Source organism: Rattus norvegicus, chromosome 8, assembly GCF_036323735.1.
Source record: "Rattus norvegicus strain BN/NHsdMcwi chromosome 8, GRCr8, whole genome shotgun sequence".
In the NCBI taxonomy this organism is placed as follows: Eukaryota; Metazoa; Chordata; class Mammalia; order Rodentia; family Muridae; genus Rattus; species Rattus norvegicus.
Window position 1 is genome coordinate 119,407,252 of NC_086026.1, and position 23,859 is coordinate 119,431,110.

Genomic DNA, 23,859 nt, shown 5'->3' on the forward strand with positions numbered 1-23,859 from the left:
TGGGAATAGAGAAGAAGAAAATGAGGTAAGTATAATTGAATTAGTCATTTAAGAAATGGCCTTTTAAGTTCATTTATTATAACTGAAAATATTTAAAGTTAACTATCATTTTGATTGTGAAGTGAATAGTTTTAATCATAAATTTGATTATTTTGAGCTATAACTCATCCAAATGAGGAATATTGTATATAACAGGAAAGTCATTTTTATTTATTTTTATGTTCATTGGTGTTTTGCCTGCGTGTATGTCTGTGTGAGGGTGTCAGAAGCTCTGGAGCTGGAGTTAGCATACAGTTGTGAGCTGCCATGTGGTTGCAGGGAATTGAACCAGGGTTCTCTGGAAGAGCAGTCAGTGCTCTTAATTGCCTAGCCAGATCTCCAGCACCAAGAACTTTTAAACTTATAAGATTCAAGAAATTTAGAAAGGTGACAGAAGCTTGCAGTTATAGAATCAGTTTATGTATTAAGTTTCCATGTAATATTTAATTTGAAAAATAGATTGTTTCTTAGATATTTGAAAACCACTTCTATGCATATAATGAAATAGTGTAAAAGCTTTGTAGCTTTTCTTTTTTTTTTTTTTTTCTTTTTCAAGAAAGGGTTTTTCTATCTAGCCTTGGCTGACTTAGAACTGGTTTTGTAGACCAGGATGGCCTCAATCTCAGGGGTCATCAGTTCTGAGACCAAAGTAATGTGCCACTGTGCTCAGCTTTAAAACTAATTTTCTTTTTCTTTCTTTTTTTTAAATTCTTGTCTTTTTTTTTTTTTAAAGATTTATTTGTTTATTATATATAAGTACACTGTGGCTGTCTTCAGACACACCAGAAGAGGGCATCAGATCCCATTACAGATGGTTGTGAGTTACTATGTTGTTTGTGGGATTTGTCAGGGTATCTGGAAGAACAGTGAATGTTCTTAACTGCTGAGTCAGTCTACTACTTTCCAATTTTACCATATTCAGGAGGAAAATTGCTCTCTTAAATTGCCAAAGTAAATTAAATGACATTTATGTGAAAAATGTAGATGACAATTTTATTTTATTTGGTTTTGAAATAGGGTTTCTCTGTGTAACAGCCCTGGCTGTCCTGGAACTCACAGAGATCTACTTGCCCCAGTGCTAGGATTAATGTACCATCATACTCAGCTATGGGGCAAAATTTTAATTTGGACTCGTGTCTATGTCTTTAATGTAGGCTTGGGGTGGGCATGTGGTAGTGCACACCTTTAATGCTGGAAGGCAGAAGCAGACTTATTTATCTTTGAGCCCCTGGCCAGCTTGGGTGAAGTAGAGAGACCCTGTCTCAATATATGCTTGAGTTTATATCAATAGATTTCTTTTTTTTCCTTCTTCTTTTTTTCAGAGCTGGGGACCGAACCCAGGGCCTTGTGCTTGCTAGGCAAGCGCTCTACCACTGAGCTAAATCCCCAACCCCACATCAATAGATTTTAACAACCTAGGTTATGCCTTTAAATTCTGATCTCCACCATTCAAAAACTTTGGTGGTTTGAGAGATACTTTGTGAGATAATGGAGAAGACTTGGTAGTTATTTTTTGTTGTTCACATAGTAATATTAGAATAAATTAGCATTACCATGGTGTGTGCTGAGGCAGAGATGGTGGTGGTGGCTAAGGCAGAGTGTGGGCGTGCTGATCCCTACCTTAAAACAAAAATCACAGAGCACAAACAAGTGGGGTGGTTTTTTTTTTGTTTTTTTTTTCTGCTTCATTTATTTTTTTGACCATGTACTCTACTGATTCTATGTGATGCTAGGAAACCCTTGGTCTATTTGATCTTTGGTGTTTCTTAGAATTATAACATAAAAGCTATTTTGTATATTGAGGTGTATTTACTTCCATGTATATGAGTATCCTTTACATATGGGGTTAAGGAAGTTCTTGTTGAAGATGCTACTTGAGCGGAGTGTGGTAGTGTATAGCTGCAGTCCCAGCATGGGGTAGGTGGAAGCGTGACCATTAGCATGAGCTCACAAGAACTGTGGGCTAAACAACACAAAGAGTTCCCTTCCAAAAAAAAAGGAGGAAAATAAAAAAAGGACCGTGAATCTAGAGGATAAGTGGCAAAAGTGGATAAAATTCTTTAATGTAGGATAAAACAGAAAAAATGTAGATAACCCTTGAAGCTGGGGATAGATACTTATTGATTTGTTACTTTATACTTATGCCTAAAATGTTTAAAAAAGAACAACTAAATTCCATTTGTAGCATAGTGAAAGTCATACTATTATTTTATTTCCTTGACGAACATTTTAAATTGTAATGACAATTTGAAAGTATTTGTTATAGTAGTAATTGTTTGTTCTTTTGTAGGCAAAGATTGAAAATGTGCAGAAAACAGGCTTCATCAAAGGACCAATATTCAAAGGTGTTGCTTCAAGTCGATTTTTGCCCAAAGGCACGAAGACAAAAGTTAATTTGGAGGAACAAGGACGGCAGAAGGTTTCATTCAGCTTCAGTCTTACAAAGAAAACTTTACAGAATAGATTTTTCACTGCACTTAGCAATGAAAAGCAAAGTGACTCTCCACACTCCCCAGCTACCCCTCAAGTAGACTCAAACCCTAAAGCTAAAATGGAAGCTGGAGATACTTTTCCTGCTACAGAAGAATCTTCGCCACCAAAATCAAGAGTGGAATTGGGCAGAATTCATTTTAAGAAACATCTGCTTCATGTGACATCCAGGCCACAGCTGGCTACAACTACAACAGTAGCATCTCTGCTTCCTCCCACAACACAGTTACCAGTAGCCATAGCAGAATCAACTGTAGATTCACCACCTTCATCTCCACCTCCCCCTCCGCCCCCTCCCCAAGTCTCATCACCCTCACCACCAGCACCAATATCAGAGCCAGTGGCCTTGCCGCATCCCCCAGTAACAGCACTAATGACATCAACACCGGGACCTTTACCAGTAGATGCAGCAGTTAGAGCTCAGAAAGAGCCACCAATGAAAAGTGTACCAGAATCTTTAGAGTTGGATATGAAGCAAGATATTGTATCTAACAGTTTGGAAGAACACACAAATCAAACTTTGAAGGAACAAGCAGATAATGCCCTGCAAAAAGAAGATTCCCATATTGGGAAGGAAGAAGAGGTTTCAGATGGCTCTAAGATAAGCCTCAGTTCTAAAAAAGCAAGTTCTAAGAAGAAATCTTCACAATTTGAAGGTACATTTCTTGGTTCAGAATCTGATGAAGATTCTGTACGGACTTCCTCCAGTCAAAGATCACATGATTTAAAATCTTCAACAAGCATTGAGAAAGAAAGAGATTTTAAGAAGAGCTCAGCACCTTCAAAAAGTGAGGATTTGGGAAAATCATCAAGATCTAAAACAGAGAGAGATGATAAATACTTTAGCTACTCAAAACTTGAAAGAGACACTCGGTATGTATCTACTCGATGTAGGTCTGAAAGAGATCGAAGGCGAAGCCGATCTCGTTCTAGATCTGACAGAGTCTCTAGAACTAGTTTGTCTTATTCTCGGTCAGAAAGATCTCATTATTATGATTCTGAACGCCGTTACCATAGGAGTTCCCCTTATCGTGAGAGGACACGCTATTCTCGGCCATATACAGATAACAGGGCACGGGAGAGCTCAGACTCTGAAGACGAGTATAAGAAGACATATCCAAGGCGTACCTCAGCCCACTCCTACAGAGACCTAAGGACATCATCATCTTACTCTAAATTTGATCGGGACTGTAAAACTGAGACCTCTTACTTAGAAATGGAGAGAAGAGGAAAGTATTCTTCAAAACTAGAAAGAGAATCCAAACGGACTTCAGAGCATGAAGCCATAAAAAGATGTTGTTCTCCCCCAAATGAATTGGGATTCCGACGGGGATCATCATATTCCAAGCATGATAACAACAGTACTTCCCGTTATAAATCTGCCCTTTCAAAATCTATATCTAAGTCTGATAAATTTAAAAATTCTTTCTGTTGTACAGAATTAAATGAGGAAAACAAACAATCTCATTCTTTTAGTTTGCAGACGCCTTGTTCAAAAGGTAGTGAATTAAGAACAATTAATAAAATTCCTGAAAGAGAAAAGACTGGGTCTCCATCTCCATCAAATCAATTAAATGATTCACCTACTTTTAAAAAGCTAGATGAATCTCCTATTCTTAAGCCTGAATTTATAGGACATGATAGCCATGAGAGTATTAAAGAATTGGAGTTACCAAAAATGAAAAATGATCAATTGAGAAATTTTTGTTCCATTGAATTAAATGTAAACGGATCTCCAGAGACAGAAACTGATGTGGCAACATTTCGAACTTCTAAACCAGATGCTATCTCAATGACTTCTGATGATAGTGTGACTGGATCAGAGGTATCCCCTTTGATCAAGGGTTGCGTGCTTTCATCAAATGGATTTCAGAGTGTTGGTAGATGCAGAGAAAGGGATGCAGATGATGCTTGTAGGCAGCATAATAAATCAAAAAGTCCATTTAGGGAAACGGAACCTTTGTTGTCACCACACCATGATAAAGTCATGTCTTTGCCAGTTAAGACTATAGATTATTCCAAAACGTTAATTAAAGAGCCAGTTGATAAGAGACATTCTTGCTGCAAAACCAAAGATTCAGATAGATACTGTTCTCCAAATGAAAGCTCTGAAGCTGAAAATAGGGAGATTTCTTCAAATTGCTTTGTGAATGTGCATTTGGATTCCAAAACAGTTGTCTGTGATAATAGGGAGCTGACAGACCAGCACTCAGAATTTACGTGTGACGGATATAAGCAGAGCATTGGTAGCACTAGCTCGGCCTCTCTTAACCATTTTGATGACTTGTATGAGTCTGTAGGGAGTTCAGGTATTTCATCTCTCCAGAGTCTTCCATCAGGAATAAGATGTGAAGAGAACACGTCTCCAGCTCTAGACACAGTGCAGAGTAAAAAAGGTATAGATTTTTTAAAGTATGTAGGGAAAGAGACAGATGTTGTTAGTGCCCTTCCCGATTCAGGAAAAGCATTTTCTTCTTGGGAAAACAGGCATAATATGTTGTCTGGGCAGTCTTTGCAAGAGTCTCAAGAAGAAGGGAGTTCCACATTGCATGAGAGAAGAGGAAGATCAGAAGTCTCCTTAGATGAGGAAGAACAAAGGGGTCATACACATATTTCTGATGATTCGGAAGTTGTATTTCCTTATGATTTGAACTTAACCATGGAAGACAGTGATGGTGTAACTTACACCTTAAAATGTGACAGCAGTGGTAATGCTCCCGAGATTGTATCAACTGTCCATGGAGATTACTCTGCGTCTTCTGCAAGTTCAAGCGATGAGAGTGATTCAGAAGATACAGAGTCTGATGACAGCAGTATTCCGAGAAACCGTCTCCAGTCTGTTGTGGTTGTGCCAAAGAATTCTACTTTGCCCATGGAAGAGACAAGTCCCTGCTCTTCTCGGAGCAGTCAGAGCTACAGACATTATTCCGACCACTGGGAGGATGGGTTAGAGTCGAGGAGACATGCGTATGAGGAAAAGTTTGAGAGTATGGCAAGTAAAGGCTGTTCCCAAACTGAAAAGTTCTTTCTTCATAAAGGAACAGAGAGGAATCCAGAAACATCTTATTCACAATTCAGCAGGAAGATAGATAATCACCTGCCTGAAATTGCTCATTCTCAGAGTGATGGGGTTGATAGTACAAGTCATACAGACGTGAAGTCTGACTCTGTAGGTCACCTGAATTCAGAAGACGCAATAAGAGCCAAAATGTCCAGGCCACAAGAGCTCCCAGTCTATTGTGATGACTTTGAAGACCTCCCAAATACGTCTCGGCAGCAGATGATTTTCTCCAATCGGCCAGATAGTAGTAGACTAGGAAAAGCCGAGCTGAGTTTTTCTTCCTCTTGTGACATTTCCCGAATGGATGGCTTGCACTCATCAGAAGAGCTCAGAAACCTAGGGTGGGACTTTTCCCAACAAGAAAGGCCCACCACCACATACCAGCAGCCTGACAGCAGCTATGGAACTTGTGGTACACACAAGTATCAACAGAGTGCCGAGCATTACGGTGGGACCCATGATTACTGGCAAGGCAATGGCTATTGGGATCCAAGGTCAGCAGGTAGACCTCCAGGAACTGGGGTTGTTTATGATCGAATCCAAGGGCAAGTACCAGATTCTCTAACAGATGATCGTGAAGAAGAGGAAAATTGGGATCAACGAAGTGGATCACATTTTTCAAGCCCATCCAATAAATTTTTCTTCCATCAGAAGGACAAGGGATCAGTGCAAGCACCAGAAATAAGCAGCAATTCAATTAAAGACTCTTTAGTTATAAACGAAAGGAAAGATTTTTCAAAAAACTTCGAAAAAAATGATATAAAAGAGCGAGGACCTCCTAAAAAACGAAGGCAAGAATTGGAGAGTGATTCTGAAAGTGATGGTGAGCTACAGGCTAGAAAGAAAGTTAGAGTGGAGATAGAACAGGGACAGTCGTCTGTGCCCCAGCACTCAGAGCTGGTGGGGCCTTCGTGTGCTATGGATGACTTCAGGGACCCGCAGCGGTGGAAAGAGTTTGCCAAGCTGGGGAAGATGCCTTGTTACTTTGATCTGATTGAAGAAAATGTTTATTTAACAGAAAGGTGAGCCTGACATAGTTTTTGTTTCTCTTTTGGAGAGAGAGTGGGGGGAAGGGGGTGGGTGGGATGAGTGATTGACTACAAAGTAGCTTCCCAGCAGTTTAGACTGAAATAAGATTGTGTGGTAAAATTTGGATAACAGAGTCTATGAAATGTCTAGTTTTTTGTTTTTATAATTCCTTTGGCTTTAAAAAGTATAATTTAAGCTGACCTGGTTTCTCCTTTTTTTTTTTTTTTTTTTTTTTTTTTGGAGCTGGGGACCGAACCCAGGGCCTTGTGCTTGCTAGGCAAGCGCTCTGCCACTGAGCTAAATCCCCAACCCCCTGATTTCTCCTTTTAATTTATTCTTCTTTCATGTGATTTTAAAAAGTATAAGCTAGCCTTTTTCTTAATTCCATTTTCATGTGAAATTGTACCAGTGCCTTTAATATTTTCACATGTTTATTCCCAAATTACATTTTTATTGAGAAAATTTTGCTTCTGAAATCTGTACCAAATAATTATTTTTTTAGATTTTAGATTTTTTTTCCTGAGATTTATGGCTCACAATACTGTCTGCACTGGCCCAGAACTGCTTGGCTCTGTATCTTCCACCATTGCCTCTTGAGCCAGTGCTCCAGGCACTCGCTAACCTTCCTGGCTCTGGATGGTCTATAGTCCTACTTCATTAAACTAATCTATTCTGTTTTTAAACAGATGTATACAAGTGTTACACTACTCAGGGATCCTGTAAAAGATTTGGTGGAGTTAAACACCGGCCCCCCTCCCTCCCTCTCTTTCTCTCTGTGGTGCTGAGGACTTGAACCTAGGGCCTATTTGTATGCTATTAGCATACAACCCAGCTAGCTCTGTCCCTCCATCTTTGTTTTCTGCAAGCCCTAATAAGGGTCTCCTATTATTCTGGCTGGACTTGGCTGCTTTAGGCCGGCTTTGAAGTTGGGTCCTTCCTTCTGTCTCCTAAGTAGCACAGGCAGACAGCACCACACCTGGCTTACCAGCTTCTCCTTGGGGCGTGGGGGGGTGGAGAGGGTGAGGGGAGAGTCTTGCCAGACTGGCCTTGGACCCAGTGTGTTTTTGCCTTAAGTGTTGTCTTTTGAGTGGTTAGGAAACAGCTTTAGTATTTATTTGATTGAATTATTGTCTTCAACCGACTTGTGTAACTAACTGTATGGAATTGTACCCATAGGAAGAAGAACAAATCCCATCGGGATATTAAGCGGATGCAGTGTGAGTGCACACCTCTTTCTAAAGATGAACGAGCTCAAGGTGAAGTTGCCTGTGGAGAGGATTGCCTTAATCGTCTCCTCATGATTGAATGGTAAGCAAGGTGGCCTGCCTGCTCCACTCCCACTCATCTCATGCAGTGTATGTGTTTAAAGATGAGAAATAATTAATGAAGTATATAATTTTAACCTTTTCACTATATGTAAATGAATATTCCCATGTTTAATAGAACACAGATACTAAGACAAATTTCTGCCGCATTGCTCATTAGGTTATAGCACCTGGCTCAGTGCTCTGTAGAACAGTTCTACTGCTAATAACTAAAAAAGTAACTGCTAGGTTTTTTCTCTTTTGCAATAGGATCTATAATATAGCACCAGCTGTCCTGGAACTCCATATTAGACCATATTAGGTCAGCCTGTATCTGTCTGCCTCTGCCTCCCAAGTGCTGGGATTAAGGCTTGTAAACCACCACAGTCAGCCTCTGCAACTACTTTTCTTTCATTCAGTGATGCTCGTGCCCTGAGAAGTAAATTGTGGTGATTTTAAACTTTGATGACATAAAACACTAAAACCTGAAAATTCAAAAGGTGAATCCCAGCACTCAGGAGGCAGAGGCAGGTGGATTTCTGAGTTCTAGGACAGCCAGGGAGGGCTTCATAGAGAAAAAAGCCAACCTTTTTACCCAGAAAAAGTATATATTGTTAAACACTGATCTTTCTTTAACCACTTTATGGTTGTTTTTATGATTTACTTGATTTTTTTTTTTTTTTTACTCTTTTGATTTCCCCCACCTGAGGCAGGATTTTTCCATGTATCTCTGGCTGTACTAAAATTCACAATGTAGACCAGGCTGGTCTTGAACTCAGGCATGCATCACTATTGCTTGGTAGTTTTTTTTTTTTTTTTTTAAACATAGAAATAAAAGCATATTATGTATACTTTTGTATAATCAGACCTAATCAGAACTGCATATACAAATCTAATTTTTTCTCTAGGTTCACTGTTTTCTATGCATAGTTGACCCATAGTAATTAATTTTCTGCTACTACAAACTTGATTGGTATAATTCATAAAATGCTAAATATCTCTGCATTAAGAACGTTTCCTTTGTTGTTAAGACAGGGTGTATAGTCTTGGCTGGTCTGCAGCTTGCTGTGCAGATCAGACGGGCCTAGATACCCACCTGCCTCTGTTGGATTGAAGAGTGAGTGCACTAGTGCCAGAGCTAAAAGTGCTTGGTAGTTATTTTTAGCTAATCTGATTCATGAGAAATTCCTCTGTGTTTTGTGTTTGTTGTGTATGGTGTCTCTGCCTGCATGTAAGTCTGTACACTAGGTGTACGTCTGGTGCCTGGCGCCCGGGAGCTAGAGTTGCAGATGGTTGTTAGCTGTCACATGGGTTAGCAGAACCCAGCTCCAGCCTGATTATTTTATCCTAGGAAAAAGTATTAGTCTAGACATGGTGGTGCACATTTTTTATCCCAACAGTCAGAGAAGAGGCCAGCCATAGAGAGTTTCAGGACAGCCAAGGCTATATAGTGAATAAAAATCTCCTTTTTTGATGTGTCAGTTCTGGTCTTGTAGACCAGTCTGGCCAACAATTTACTATGTAGTCCAGGATGGCTTCAAACTCTGAGATTGCCTCTCTGTAATTCCTCAATGCTGGGTTATAGAGCGAGCTACCACTCTACTCCAGGGTTCCTTATTTTTAGTGTTAAGGAAGGTGGGGGGCTGGGGATTTAGCTCAGTGGTAGAGCGCTTACCTAGGAAGCACAAGGCCCTGGGTTCGGTCCCCAGCTCCGAAAAAAAAGAAAAAAAAAAAAAAAAAAGAACCAAAGGAAGGTGGTTTTTCATAGCAAAGTTGAGCTTTTATTTTTGTTCCTGTTAAACAGTTTCACAAAAATAAAATACGCATATCAGAAAAATAAGAAAAATTACTTTTATTTCTATTTTTAATTTTAATTTTGTGTTTGTGCGTGTATGCATGTGTATAGTTGACTGCAGAAGACCACATTGATGATTTGAATGGAATGTAAGAGGAAATGCACTTAAGTAAAATAAGATTAAGTTGTTAGCTGCCCGATGTGTGTTGAGATTCGAACCCAAATTCTCTGGAAGAACAGCGGGGCCATCTCTCCAGCCTGATTTTTTTTTTTTTAATTTATTAATTTTACTTATATGAGTCTTCAGCCACACCAGAAGAGGGCGTCAGATCCCATTACAGATGGTTGTAAGGCACCATGTGGTTGCTGGGATTTGAACTCAGGACCTCTGGAAGAGCAGTCAGTGCTCTTAACCACTGAGCCGTCTCTCCAGCCCTTGCAGCCTGATTTTTAACCTGGAAAAAAGCTTTTGTTGGAAAATGAATAACTGGACTGTGGAGATGGCTCAGTGGGTAAATGTCCTTGAAGCCTGATGACCTGGGTCTTATATAGATAAAGGAAGGAGAGACCTGATTCCTGTGAGTTGTACTCTTAATTTCCACGTGCATGCAAGATGAATATGATTTAAAGAATATTAATAACTATATGATCAGAAGACATGCGTGGTAGCATACAAGCTTAATAAGGTTTATTGGTACAGCTTTTATAAGCAAATCCAATAATTGCCCATGTACTCAAAGATTTTATTTACAGATAAGAATTGTATTCAGACACCAGGAAGTGGCAGGCAGACCTTCCTCTTGATCATCAGTTAACTAGACTGTATTGCGGATTCACTCCCTCAGGAGCAAAGCAGTCATTGAGTTCTAGGGAATGCTTTTTACGTGATAACACTGAGGAAGGGTCATGGTTAGCCACACCTAAACTGTGCAGTGGGGATGAATTATTTGTTGTTATAGAACACATTCTGCTGAAGATGTTACAATTCTTTATGGTATTTAAAGAATTATCTTTTACCCATTTCTCATTTCAGTTCCTCTCGATGTCCAAATGGAGATTATTGTTCGAACAGACGGTTTCAGAGAAAACAGCACGCAGATGTAGAAGTCATACTTACAGAAAAGAAAGGCTGGGGCTTAAGGGCCGCCAAGGATCTTCCTTCGTAAGTTTGGTTTTCTATCACCTCTTGTTTCATATTTTGTGTTGTTGGATTTGCTTAGACATTTTGATAAATGATTTATTTCAATAATATTTAATAATACTCACTATGTAGAATGACTACTTGGTAACTAGCTTGTTAAATTGGTTTCTAGAAAATGAAGAAGAAAAAGTTCCATTTTGGTTTTTTGGCAGGTGTTTTTGTTTTTGTTTTTGTTTTTGTTTTTTTCTTCACAGTCTGTAAGCTATGATGAATGACTTGAGCCTTTTGTTTCACTGAATCTTCAAGCCTAAATTGTTAGTCCCTAGGTATTGCTATATTTCCCTTATTGCTATATTTCCATTCTTGGATGTCTTAGTAGTTAGTTAGATTCTGGTATTTAGACATTCTTCAATTAAAAGTGTGACTTGGGTGCACTGTCATTAGACTGTTTGGTACAATACAGCACATTTTAAGAGGGCAAGTAATCATTCTGGAGTGGTTTGACTCCTAAGCTCGAGTGAAGCTCTGACTCTAGGAGGTGGCCGAATTGGCTTTGAAGTATGTCTGTGTTTCATAAAACTTGTGTTAAATAGCTCCAGTGATCAGGGAGGACAATTAGGTTTTTGATAAGAGAGGAAAAGAAAGATCCTATATAAAGTATTTTTAGCAGTTACTGTAATTTACAAGATAGCCTGTATAGGAGTTGATACATTTCTTTGGTCAGAAAGAAGCATCTTCAGGTTTGTTTGTTTATTTATTTACTTTTTACTTTACATGTGTAGATGTTTTATCTCAGTGTGTCTGTGCAGCCCTTGTGTGCCGTGTGCCTGAAGATCCATTGGGTCCTGTGGAATTGGAATTACAGGTGGTTGTGAGCTGCTGTGTTGGTTGCTGGGAGTTGAACCTTGGTCCTCTGGGAGATTAGGCAATGTTCTTCCTTTTAGCTCCTTAAATATTGGTTGTAAAGATAGTAACTTAACTTTTAGGTTTAGCCATGAGTGACTAGGTTGCTATTACTAAGCTCTAACGTGGCTGTTACAAACATACATTTATTTGCTCTGTTTTTCTATGGGTACTTTTGAGGGTTGTTGTTCATGAGGGACAGAGTCTCATTGTGTAGCTCTGGTTGGAAGGGAACAAACAATAGACCATGCTGGCCTTAAGACTCACTGGGATCTGACTGCCTGTCTTATCCCAATTGCTGAAGTTAAATGTATGTGCCATCTCACTCGACTGAGATAGACTGATTTTGATTTTGCAAGGTGCAAGATGGTGTTTCTTTGAGTAGCCCTGGCTGTTCTGGAACTCACTTTGTAGACCAGGCTGGCCTCAAACTCCCAAGTAATGGGATCAAAGGTGTATACCACCACTGGCAACCTAATTTTTTTTTTTTTAAAGAGAATTATTTTCAGTTGGTAGTGTAACTTTTAATATTAATATCTGATGAGCAAAACCAAATGGTTTATGTTTTGTTTTTGTTGTGTCTGTGTGGGGGCCAGAGATAAGAAACCTGTGAGAATCGGTTCTTTCTTTCTACTGTGTATACATTTTAGGGATTGAACTCAGGTTCAGTAAGACTTGGCCACATTCTTTTTTTTTTTGGAGCTGAGGACCGAACCCAGGGCCTTGTGCTTGCTAGGCAAGCGCTCTACCACTGAGCTAAATCCCCAACCCCTGGCCACATTCTTAAAATTGTTTCATTGGAGCTTAAAATTTGCAGGCAGGTTATTCAGTTCACACTGAGGAGTGATACATGAGGACGCATTTGTCTAGAAAGCCAATGGTGAGGTTGTCAGTGGTAATAAAACTTCAGAGAGTAAAGGAATGTGAAAAGAACCTGATATTTAATAACTTCGTAGAGTATGGGTAAATAACCAAGGAAATTACAATTAAGTGTATTAGCTGACAGAAGCCAGAGAGAGATTAATCACATTTACTTAGGGAATGCTACAGAGAAGTCACGAAAGAATGCAGTCAGAAAAAAGTATAGTTTTCTTTATAATACAGGATGTTCATTTTTTTCCCCTTATAGTGATACTTTATAATTTAATCTAAATTTAAAGCTCTAAATTTGAAGAACAGCAAAGCCAGTTCTTTGGATGGTTTAAAAATGTCAGGCCCCAATGGGTATGGTGGCTCATGCATTTAATCCCAGCAATCTGGAGGCAGAGGCAGGCAGAACATTTCTAGGACAGCTAGGGATGCACGGAGAAAGTGCTTCAGTCTCTGTTCTATTGCTGTGAAGAGAACCATTACCAAGGCAACTCTTAGAATAGAAAGTATTTTTTTGGGTGCTTGCTTACAATTTCAGAGGCTAATTCATCATCCTAGTGGGGAGCATTGCAGCATGCAAGCACATGTGGTGCTGGAGAAGTTGCAGTGAGCTATTTTTGATCTGAAAGCAGCAGGAAAGAGAACCTGAGAGTGGCGTGGGCTTTTGAAACCTCAAAGCCCACCCCCAGTGATACACCTCCTTCATCAAGGCCACACTCCTGATCCTTCTAATCCTGTCAAAGAGCTCTACTCCCTAGTGACTCAGCTTCAAATATGGGGGCAGTTGTTATTCAGAGCACCACAGAAGCCTTATCTTAACAAAACAAAATTTTGGTGGTAGTGATATAGGTGCTGCATACAAACCTTTAATACCAGCAGGCTTAAAGACAGAGCTGCATTGAGAAATAGATAGCACACCACTGACTAGAGAGATGGCTGAGTGGTCAAGAGCACTTGTGTTTGCAGAGGACTAGGGTTCAGTTCCCAGAACCCAAATGGCAGTTCACACCCATCCACAGCTCTTGTTTCAGGGCTCTGACATCAGTGAGCATTAGGCGTGCAGATGGTACACATATATGCATGCACAACACTTTTCACATACAAATAAAGGAGTCTGTCTGTCTGTCTGTATACAAAGATGTCAGATCTCTAGTTGACTCGTAAAAGAATTGATTATTCTTCTATTCCTTGGTCCAGGATTTATAATTTAACCAATTTTGAGCTCACTGATGTTTTTGTTATTATCCCTTTGGTGTTTTATGTCCATAACAGTTATCAGTTATTGGAACCTCTGCTGTATTTATACACAAGGTCTCCTGAATAACTTCCTCTGTAAGGGTAAAGTTTATCTTTCATTCTTACAGAGCATAGTTTTCTCAACCTTTATTCTAAACATTTTCTAAATGGCCTATAGTATGCTGTCAGTCTGAAAGCAGGCTGACACAGGATTTCCAGTTGGTTATAGAGAATATGCCATGTAAATGGCTATTAGTTTATGAAACATCATTGGAGTTGTTTGTGGAATGTCATTGTCCTTGCTCATAGCAGAGTGAGGCAACTAGTCATGTTGTCTTTAGGCCACATCCACATCTTAAAGCATGGTTGCTGCTTTACCCCTTTTCTACAGATAGTTTCTTCCTTTCTCTGTCTCTTTTTCCCCTTGCATATTTGTTTCTGGTGTGAAAAAAATAGAATTATCTTGGGTTACTCTTAGGAATATCTCTTTGCACAATAAAAGTTCCTTCATTGCCATTTTGTACAGCTGTTTATGCAAATTCGTGATAGGTATTCTGGGTAGTAAGTATTCTGGACAGTGAGACCAGCCAGGAAGCCAGAGACCAGAGACAAACTTGGCTTTTGTCATCGTTAAAGAAATTAAGGAAAGTAAGGGCAGCAGAAGGGCTACTCTGTTTAAGTTGCTTTAATTGTTACTAACAATTTTCAATATCATAGTTTCTTTAGAGCTCTTTACCAGCTGTGAATTACTGATTCCATATTTATAAGTCACATTTAAACTGGGTCTCGGTGGGGGGGTGCTGAAGGGAGTAACTTGGGGCCTTGCATAATGCCAAATGTACCAGTGAGCTCACCCCAACACACACAGTTGTCTTAGGATCCAGTTAGAGACTATGCATCTTGGAAATATATATGGGGGGGATATATAATGAGGTGGTCTTTTAAATATTTTAGGAAAGAGGTGATGCATGTATGTTGCCTAGGTGCTCAAGTGACTGAGGTAGGGGAATCTCTGGTTCAAGGCCGGGGCATTGAGAACAAAGTAAATATTTTGCATTTTATGTTTTAGTATTTTGTAAATTTTCAGTGTAATTCCTAGGCCGAATGTGCTATTTTTTCCATTGTTTTGTAGGAACACCTTTGTCCTGGAATACTGCGGAGAGGTACTTGATCATAAAGAGTTTAAAGCTCGGGTGAAGGAATATGCGCGGAACAAAAACATCCACTACTATTTCATGGCCCTGAAGAATGATGAGGTGAGCAGTGTGAATGTGTGAATTGAAGCAGATAGGAAAACTGTTGCACTGGGATAAGGCATGGGTGAGTTGATGTACTGATTGATGTTTAAATGACAAAAAAATTGGGCCAGAACAAATGAACAAATTTAAATAGCCATTTGTGCCTCCAATTCCTGTACCTGGGGAGATGGAGACAGGAAGATCAGGAGTTCAAGACTTTCTTCATCTGTTTAGGAAGTTGGAGACCAACCTGTGCTACATAAAACTCTGTCAAAACAAAATACAAGAACATCAGGACCATGTGTAGTTTCAATTTGTTTACAGATGGATGGGGGTGTTTATATGTAAATACAAACACACATGCTTCATAGGACAGCTAACCATCATGGATGATTCCCAGAATGTTTTGTGTGGGTTATATTTTAATGCTGAGAAATTTAGAAATTTCTGTCATTCCATTTTAAAGTGATACTAATGAGCATGTTACTTGTTGATACAAAGAAAAACTACATAAAAATAGTTTCCCTCAAAGAGAAATGATGTGTTATGTTGTTTTACATTTCTATAAATCTCTTCCATGTGTGGCTTGATAAAGCTTGGCTAGATCCTTAGATCCACTTCTGTATTCAAGGTAAAAATGCTAATTCTTAGTACCTATCTCTAGACTCCCTTTTCAGCAGTCTGGGGATAGCCTCTGGGATTTTCAGTCTCAGGTGTTTAGATATATAAAGAAGTAGGTAAGAAAGGCAAGTTATATATTTTCTGTTTTGTTTTTGAGATCAGCTCTCACTTTGTAGCTTTGGTCTGCCTAGAGCTCAGTAGGCTGGACTGGATTCTCAGCGATCCTCCTGCCCCTGTCTCCCAATTGCTGGGATTAAAGACATGGAACGCTGTGACCTTGAACTTCTGATCCTCCTGCCCCTGCCTCCCAGTTTCTAGGATTACAGTCACCTGCTACTATGTAAGTTTTATGAAGTACTGAGAATTGAACTCAGGATTTCTATATTCTAGACAGTCACTGTACAAACCAAGGTTATCCCCAGCCCCAAGAGATGATTTTGTCTTTATATAAACTACTTAACAAAAATTCTAAAAAAGCGATCAACCATTTGTTACTTTGTTATAGAAAGTTCTCTAAAATCGGGTAAGAACCAAAGGCATGTATGTCGGTTTTTTTTTTTTTTTTTTGTTGTTGTTTTTTTTTTTTTTTTTACATTAAAATTATCTTGGGGTTGGGGATTTAGCTCAGTGGTAGAGCGCTTGCCTAGCAAGCACAAGGCCCTGGGTTTGATCCTCAGCTTTGTAAAAAAAAAAAAAAAAATTATCTTGCTGCATTTTCTTTCTCAAAATGCGTAGATATTTTAAGATCTCACTTTAAGACTTTTAAATATTCTTCTTTCCCCCAGATAATAGATGCCACTCAGAAAGGGAACTGCTCTCGTTTTATGAATCATAGCTGTGAACCAAACTGTGAAACCCAAAAAGTAAGTGGATATAAATGTTTAAATTTTGAAGTATTTATTCAGGATTGCTGTTTTTCCATTAATTTTAAGAAGCTTTGTATTTATTTATGTATAGTGTGAATGTCTTTGTGAGTATATGCCATGTGTGGTATGTGAGTGTCTGGGGGTCCATAAGAGAGAATTGAATTCCATAGTGCTTGAGTTACAGGCAGTTATGAATTGCCAGGTGTGGATCCTGGGGAATGACCTTGGGTCCTCTAGTAGAACAGAGAACTGGTACTCCTGAATCATTGAGCCAGCTCTCCAACCCTCTCCTCAGATTCTGTATCAAGACTCCAGGTGCCAACTTGACTGTTTTACAATGCTTGTGGTATAAGTAGCCAAAGTCGAGAGTTAAGTCTAGGTTAAAGACTTGGGGAGGGAGCTCAGCAGTTCCTGTTCTTGTAGAGAGCCCAGGTTAGTTTCCTTGTACCATAGCTGGTGGTTCTCGGTGAATGTGTAACTCCAGCTTCAGGTGGTCTCATGCCCTCCATGGGCACCAGGCATACATGTAGTGCACATACTACATTGCAGACAAAACACCATACACAGAATGAAATAAAACCTTAAAACATAAAAGAAAGAAATTCTAAGTAAGCTCTGGTTGACGAGGAAGAAGATAGCTTAACAGAGAAAAGTGGTTGTGATACAAACCTGTGTGTGGATACCTGGACTCCAGAATTAAAAAGTCAGATGTAGTAATGCGCATCTGTCATCAGTCAGTCCGAGTGCTCCTATAGCCAGGTGGGAGGTGGAGACCGGGGAATGATCTGAAGATGTGCAGGCTATATAGTCTGTAGCTAAGTGGCAGAAATGAGAGATCCTGCTTCAAATCGATGTAGAAGATGATTCAGCAGTTTGATTCTTAAAGAAGACCTGAGTTTGGTATTGAGAATTTGGCTCAGGTTTTGATACTCAGTGTGATACCTAGAATCCTCTAGTTTTGTTTTTGAAGACCAAATTGGCTTTCATACATGTAAATGTAAGTTAAAAGTGGTTTTAGTTTTGTTTCTGTTAGCTGTGCTGGAGACTGAATACGTGGCCCTGTGTTTGCTTCCCTTAGCTCCGTTCTCCAGTCCAGTAGCAGTTCATTGTATTGTATATAGGCCAATTAATGGATACTGACTCTGATAGTCTATTAAATAAGAATGGCATGTTGGTTAGTTAAGGAAAAACACCAACCCAATTGCTTTGAGAAAACATCACATAAAAATTTATATGTGTAAGTCAGTCAGATAATGATGGTCTTTATATAAATGGATGTACAAACATTAATCAGTTACTAATGTTCTGTCTTCTCAAAACATTTCAGTGGACTGTGAATGGACAGCTGAGGGTTGGATTTTTTACCACCAAATTAGTTCCTTCAGGCTCAGAATTAACGTTTGATTACCAGTTCCAACGATATGGGTAAGTAATGGTTTTGGTTCCTTTTGCTGCTTCTGATATGAAAAATAGATGTTCAGATACAGTGATATAAAATTCTCGTGTGAATTATTTAAAAGTTACATATACTGTCAGCTCTCATCATAATTTTTTCTATTATGTGATTTTTCTTGCCACTAAGGGATTCACATTACAGGAACTAGGTACTATTCCTCTGAACTCATTAACTGTACTCTAGGGCTAAGGATGAAGTTCTGTAGATAGTGTGCTTTCCTAGCATGCATGAATCCCTGGGTTTGATTCCCAATACTAAATAAAAAAATGGAATGTGGTCATGCATGCCTGGGATCCATCCCATCATGTAGGACAGTGGTTCCCAACCTTCCTAATGCTGTGACCCTTTTGATACACTTCCTCCTGTTGTGGTCCCCAGCCATAAATATGCTATTTCATAACTAACTTTGCTACTATTATGAATCATAATGTAAATATCTGATATGCAGATGGTTTTAGGTGAGTGACCCCTGTGAAAGGGTTGTTCAACCTAAAGTAGCCCTGACCCACACAGACTGAGAAGCACTGATGTAGTAGGTGAAGGCAGGAGGATGAGAATTCAAGGCCACTCTTGCCTATGTATCAAGTTGAGAACAGCCTGGGCTAGATGAGACCCTTTCTCAATAAACAAAACCAAAAAAACCTAATTCATTATAGAAATGTCAACTTTGAGTGTATATGTATGAAGAGAATAATATCCTTGTTTATCCATCCTTTATCAACTTTTGGATAATATTGTTTGACTTACACCAACCATATTATACTCCTTTTCGGAGCTTGGAGAGATGGCTCAGTGGTTAAGAGCACTGACTGCTCTTCCAGAGGTCCTGAGTTCAATTCCCAACACCCACATGGGAGCTCACAACTGTCTGTAACTCCAGTTTTATGGGATCCGACACCCTTACACAGACATACATGCAGGCAAAACACAAATGCATATGAATAAATCATGACCAGTTTTGAAGGCTGGGTGTGGTGTATACTCCTTTGATACTATCAGTGGGGAGATAGAGGCTTGTTCATCTCTGAGTTTCAAGGCTAGCCAGGGCTCTGTAGTGGGACTCTGATTTTACAAGGTGGAGCGAGTGGTCTATGTTTGTCTTCCCCAACTTCAAAGAGTAAAAGGGTGGAAATTTCGAGTAGGGTGTAAAACTGAAAGCTTCCCTCCTCCCCAGATTATATCTTTTTTACTTTTGATGCTTACATTAAAAGGCACACAGATTAAGTTTCTAGGATATTTTAATCCTTTCATGCTATTATAGAACAAGATTTAATTTTCTTACTTTGTCCAGTGTTTGTACCAGTGGCTGCCTTTTTTGGTAGTGATGGCTGTCTGTTCCAGATGTCCGTCCCTCATATAGTTTGTATTTCAGAACTTAGTGATGTCTGAGATTCTTTCAGTCTGACACTGTTACCTCATTGGACCCAGCACAAACGCCAAGAAGAATTCCAGTTGTTCTGATAAACTGCTTTTCTCATCAGCAGATAACTGCAGGCCGGGCTCTACATGGCTCCTACTGTTTTCTTCCCCTGTGCTTATATTATCCTTTCTGAGGGCAAAGTGGATGAGTCCTCATTCTGTTGCAGTGGTGGATTTTTACCCAGAATTCTTTTCTACTACTTCCCTTTCCTCCAGGGTCCATGTAGTCAGTTGTTGCTATATTCATTATTGACAGAGCTCATCCTGTGTGAGTTTTTAAATGTGTCATGATACTGCATTTTATATGTTTTTATCATAATGGATCTGACTTTTTGGCATAACAATCAACCACTTACACATCAGTACTAGTCGTCTAAACTGTGTTAGCAATCTTACTTCTAGCACAACTAACGGCTGTAGCTTCTTACTTTGTGTTTCAGTAAGCAGCTTTATTGGCCTGTTTTATCTAACAGGTGATAAAAGATTAGAAAAATGATGAAGCCAGCCCTGCCGGTGCAGGTCTGTAATCAAGCTATATGGTTCGGCTGAGTCAGGAAAGCTGCAGGTTCAAAGCCAGACTGACCAACCTGTTGAAACTAGAAAGTAGTAAAGGGACTGAAAATGAAGCCCATTAGTAGAACTCTTGTTGAACTTGTAGAACCCACAGATTGAATTTGTCTCCCCCACCACACACACACACACACACACACACACACACACACAGAGAGAGAGAGAGAGAGAGAGAGAGAGAGAGAGAGGGGGAGAGGGAGAGGGAGAGGGAGGGAGGGAGGGAGAGAGAGAGAGGGAGAGGGAGAAGGAAAGGGTGGTGGTGGTAGAAAAAGTAGTTCTTAAACATTCTATTTGAAGCAGGTTTGTAAGAGTCTCTTACTATTAAAATGTTTATATTTCCTGTAGGTTGGTATGATTCTTAACCTGTTGTCACTCTAACGTGCTTTACTTTCACATAATTCTGTTCCCTCACAGCAAGGAGGCTCAGAAGTGTTTCTGTGGATCAGCGAACTGTCGGGGTTACTTGGGAGGAGAAAACAGAGTCAGTATCAGAGCTGCAGGGGGGAAGATGAAAAAGGAACGCTCTCGAAAGAAGGATTCAGTAAGTTTGGCTGTTTTTCAAATTTTATAGTAAAAGTTTTAAGGAAATAGTTTTTCTGATTAATTTAAAAGTAAAATCCAGGTTTGGATTAGATATTGGAAAAGAAATGTGAACAGCTGGGATTTTTTTGTTTGTTTTTGTTTTGTTTGTTTGTTTTTTACTTTAATAGATTATAATAGAAAACTGTTAAATTTTGGCTCATAATTCCTCTGAGCTTGTTTTATTTCGGGGTGGTGAGTGTACTCATGTGCACAGGTGTGCCGAGTGTGGAGGTTAAGGGACAGTCTGCAGGAGTCTGTTACCTGTATGCAAGTGAGTCTCAGGGCTCAAAGTCAGGTCATCGGCACGGCAGCAGGCACCTCTACCTGCTGAGCCACCTCACCTGCCCTATGTGTATTCTACTGAATAAGCAGACCAGTTTGTTTGACTGTGTCTCACAGATTTATGGTGTTTACTTGTATTTTGCCTTATGAATGTGACTGTAGTGATCATCATAGGCTTTCCTGATACATAATGTGCAGATGGTTTTCTGTGTTTTGTTCTTGTAAGTGGAATTGCTGGGCAGGAGAGATGCAACTATTTTATATTTTAGCTAATGCTTTGAGTTTTTATTTTATATGTTCATCTTAAATGATTTGTTCTTTACCTCCTTAAGGACAGTTTTTTAGAGAAAATATTTCTCTTGTGTGTTTTGCCTGTTTGTGTGTCTGTGTACCGCATGTGTGTCTGGTGCCAGTGAAGGGCAGAAGAGGTCATCAGATCCCTTGAAATTAGAGTCCCATACTGTTGTGAACTGCTGTGGGTCTTCAGAATCAAATCTAGATCCTCTGGAAGATCAACCAGTGCTTGTAATTGATGAGCCATCTCTTCAGCCCTAAAGGATAGTCTTTAATTTTTGTGCCTCAACTTCCTAATACAGGATATAGACCTGGTCCACCTTGCCCAGCAATCTGAGTGCTGAAGAGTGTATGTTAGGCAGATATTTTGCCATTGAACCATATCCCAAGGCCTTAAATAATTTCTTGTTCACATAGTTGATGAATGAATGAAATGCTTTTCATATTGATCTTATTAATTTTTATGTTTATTTAAGTTTTTTGAGATGGGGGGGGTAACTCTAGCTATCCTAGAACTCCCTTTCTAGACCGTGCTGACCTTGAACTCTAGAGATCCACCTGTACCTCCTAGGTGCTGGGATTAAAGGCATAGAACATCAAGCTAATTTGGTTGTTTGAGACAGGGTTTCACTGTGTAGCTCTGGCTATCCTGGAACCACAGGTTTCTACCTCCCTTTGTCTCCTGAGTGAGTGCCTGGACTATGGCTTCCTCACCTGGCTTTCAACTTATATTTTAACAGATTTGTTGATATGGGATGTTATGCGTGTTTTCTTCCCTCCCCCCCCCCCCCTTGCTTGGAGGCAGAGTAGCCTAGGCTGGCCTTGACCAGTTCATTGTCTTCTTCCTCAATTTTCAAGGGTAATACTATAGGCATGGCTTAATGATAGGTCTGTTCCCCAGCCTAATGCATGGCTCCTTCTTGTGGTTGCACTTTTCATTTCCTAAGTTAATTGTGAAGACCCCACCCCCACCCCAAAGTTTGATTGGTTGAGTGGTTTGTACTTGTCTTTTAACTAGATTGTTTTCTTTGCTGTGATAGGTGGATGGAGAACTTGAAGCACTGATGGAAAATGGTGAAGGCCTCTCTGATAAGAACCAAGTTCTTAGTTTATCCCGGCTCATGGTTAGAATCGAAACTTTGGAACAGAAGCTTACCTGTCTCAAGCTTATTCAGGTAAGCACTTTAATACTAATGTACTTCTGAATTTAGGGTGGGGCATTTAAATGGAAGTCTGGCTAATGGAGGAAAATTAATCATGTTTTAAATGGACATGCAAGTTCTTTAGAACTTTGAAAGCTCATATCCATGAAAATGATGGAAGAGTTCAATAATATTATGAATAGCAGAACTGATGTGCCTATCCCTTCAGTTAGGCACATGGTGGATTTCTTTTCCTATGATAATTCATGGTACTTGGTATAGCTCTCTGCCCACAAGTTACTAGTCTACCTAGGTCATTAGACTCACAGGCAAGTGCTATTAACTTCTTGAACCATCTTATCAGGTCCAGGACTGACTTTCATTGTAAATGATGTGTCTTAATAGTTTTCCAGTTTTAATTAAGTTCAAATGCACTATTGAGAGGAGGTAGGGGTGTTGTGTGTGTGTGAAATATTTGGTTTTTTTGAGACAGGGTTTCTCTCTCTGTAGCCCTGGCTATCCCAGAATGTACAGTGTAGCCTTCAAGTCCTGGGATTAAAGGTGTGAGCTACCAGAAGAGATTGTTCTCATCTGTAGTGTATGTTCCTTTAAGTAACTAATTACATTTATAAGAGACATGAAAGTAGAAGGAGGGACTCATTGTAGAGAAGTGGGTCAGTGAGGAGGAGACAAGAGTAGGTGATTGGGGATGAATTGGATAAAAGTGCTGCGGTAGGGGTTGGGGATTTAGCTCAGTGGCCCTGAGTTCGGTCCCCAGCTCTGAAAAAAAAGAAAAAAAAAGTGCTGCGGTAAAGACAAATTAAAAAGATTATTTATCATATTTTTTAGATGTCTAATTATATTTAATAAAAGTAGAGTTTCTGGGATATGTGTATCTATGTGTCCATTAATTTAAGTAAACTTTGTTTCTCACGGTGGGCTTTCTGTAACATTTGCACTGGTGTTGCCTCCCTAACACCCTGCGTCATACCTTTTTCTCTCTATGAAAGAACACACACTCACAGTCCTGTCTCAAGTCATTTCTGGAACGGCATGGGTTGTCACTGTTGTGGATCTGGATGGCAGAGCTCGGCGATGGCCGGGAAAGTAACCAGAAGCTTCAGGAAGAGGTCAGTTCCCATTTCCCGTACTGTTTCTTAAAACTAAGTCGGGTGATAGCTTAGATGGAGGGGCTATAATATCGGTGATTATGAATTTAACACTTCATCAGTATCAAATAATAAAAATATTTATTATGTCCATATCATTCCTGTGGCTATAACTTTGCTTTTGTAGAGACTTTTGTTGTATAGAAAATCAGTTCTATCTGTCTACCAAGAACTGTAAGCTCAGTCCTTGATAGGAAGTTGATTGCTAAGACTATTAGCTTTAAATTATGGGGAAAACATAAAAAACTTGAATTTTTGAGTTCTGAAAAATTATTGGCAAGACTTAGAACATTCCGAGAAGCAAAGAAGTGTCTTCAAAGGGCTGAGTAAAGATTAATTGGCAACATTATTA

The 23,859-nt window shown here is 39.5% G+C and overlaps 1 protein-coding gene across 7 annotated transcripts in view; it reads left to right on the forward strand.

The window, feature by feature from the left end:
* Setd2 (SET domain containing 2, histone lysine methyltransferase) overlaps positions 1 to 23,859 on the forward strand; it is an 85,657-nt gene that overhangs the window by 17,045 nt on the left and 44,753 nt on the right. For all 7 annotated transcript variants that reach the window (XR_010053985.1, XR_010053984.1, XR_010053986.1 and 4 more), the window contains exons 2-11: positions 10 to 25; positions 2,330 to 6,612; positions 7,796 to 7,927; positions 10,752 to 10,880; positions 15,001 to 15,124; positions 16,513 to 16,590; positions 17,921 to 18,018; positions 20,453 to 20,579; positions 22,237 to 22,371; positions 23,349 to 23,468. Coding sequence is in view for 4 of the 7 variants with exons in the window: in NM_001401163.1 (NP_001388092.1) it covers positions 10 to 25; positions 2,330 to 6,612; positions 7,796 to 7,927; positions 10,752 to 10,880; positions 15,001 to 15,124; positions 16,513 to 16,590; positions 17,921 to 18,018; positions 20,453 to 20,579; positions 22,237 to 22,371; positions 23,349 to 23,468 (5,242 nt within the window). In the remaining 3 variants the exon portion in view is untranslated. The remainder of the gene's footprint in view (positions 1 to 9; positions 26 to 2,329; positions 6,613 to 7,795; positions 7,928 to 10,751; positions 10,881 to 15,000; positions 15,125 to 16,512; positions 16,591 to 17,920; positions 18,019 to 20,452; positions 20,580 to 22,236; positions 22,372 to 23,348; positions 23,469 to 23,859) is intronic.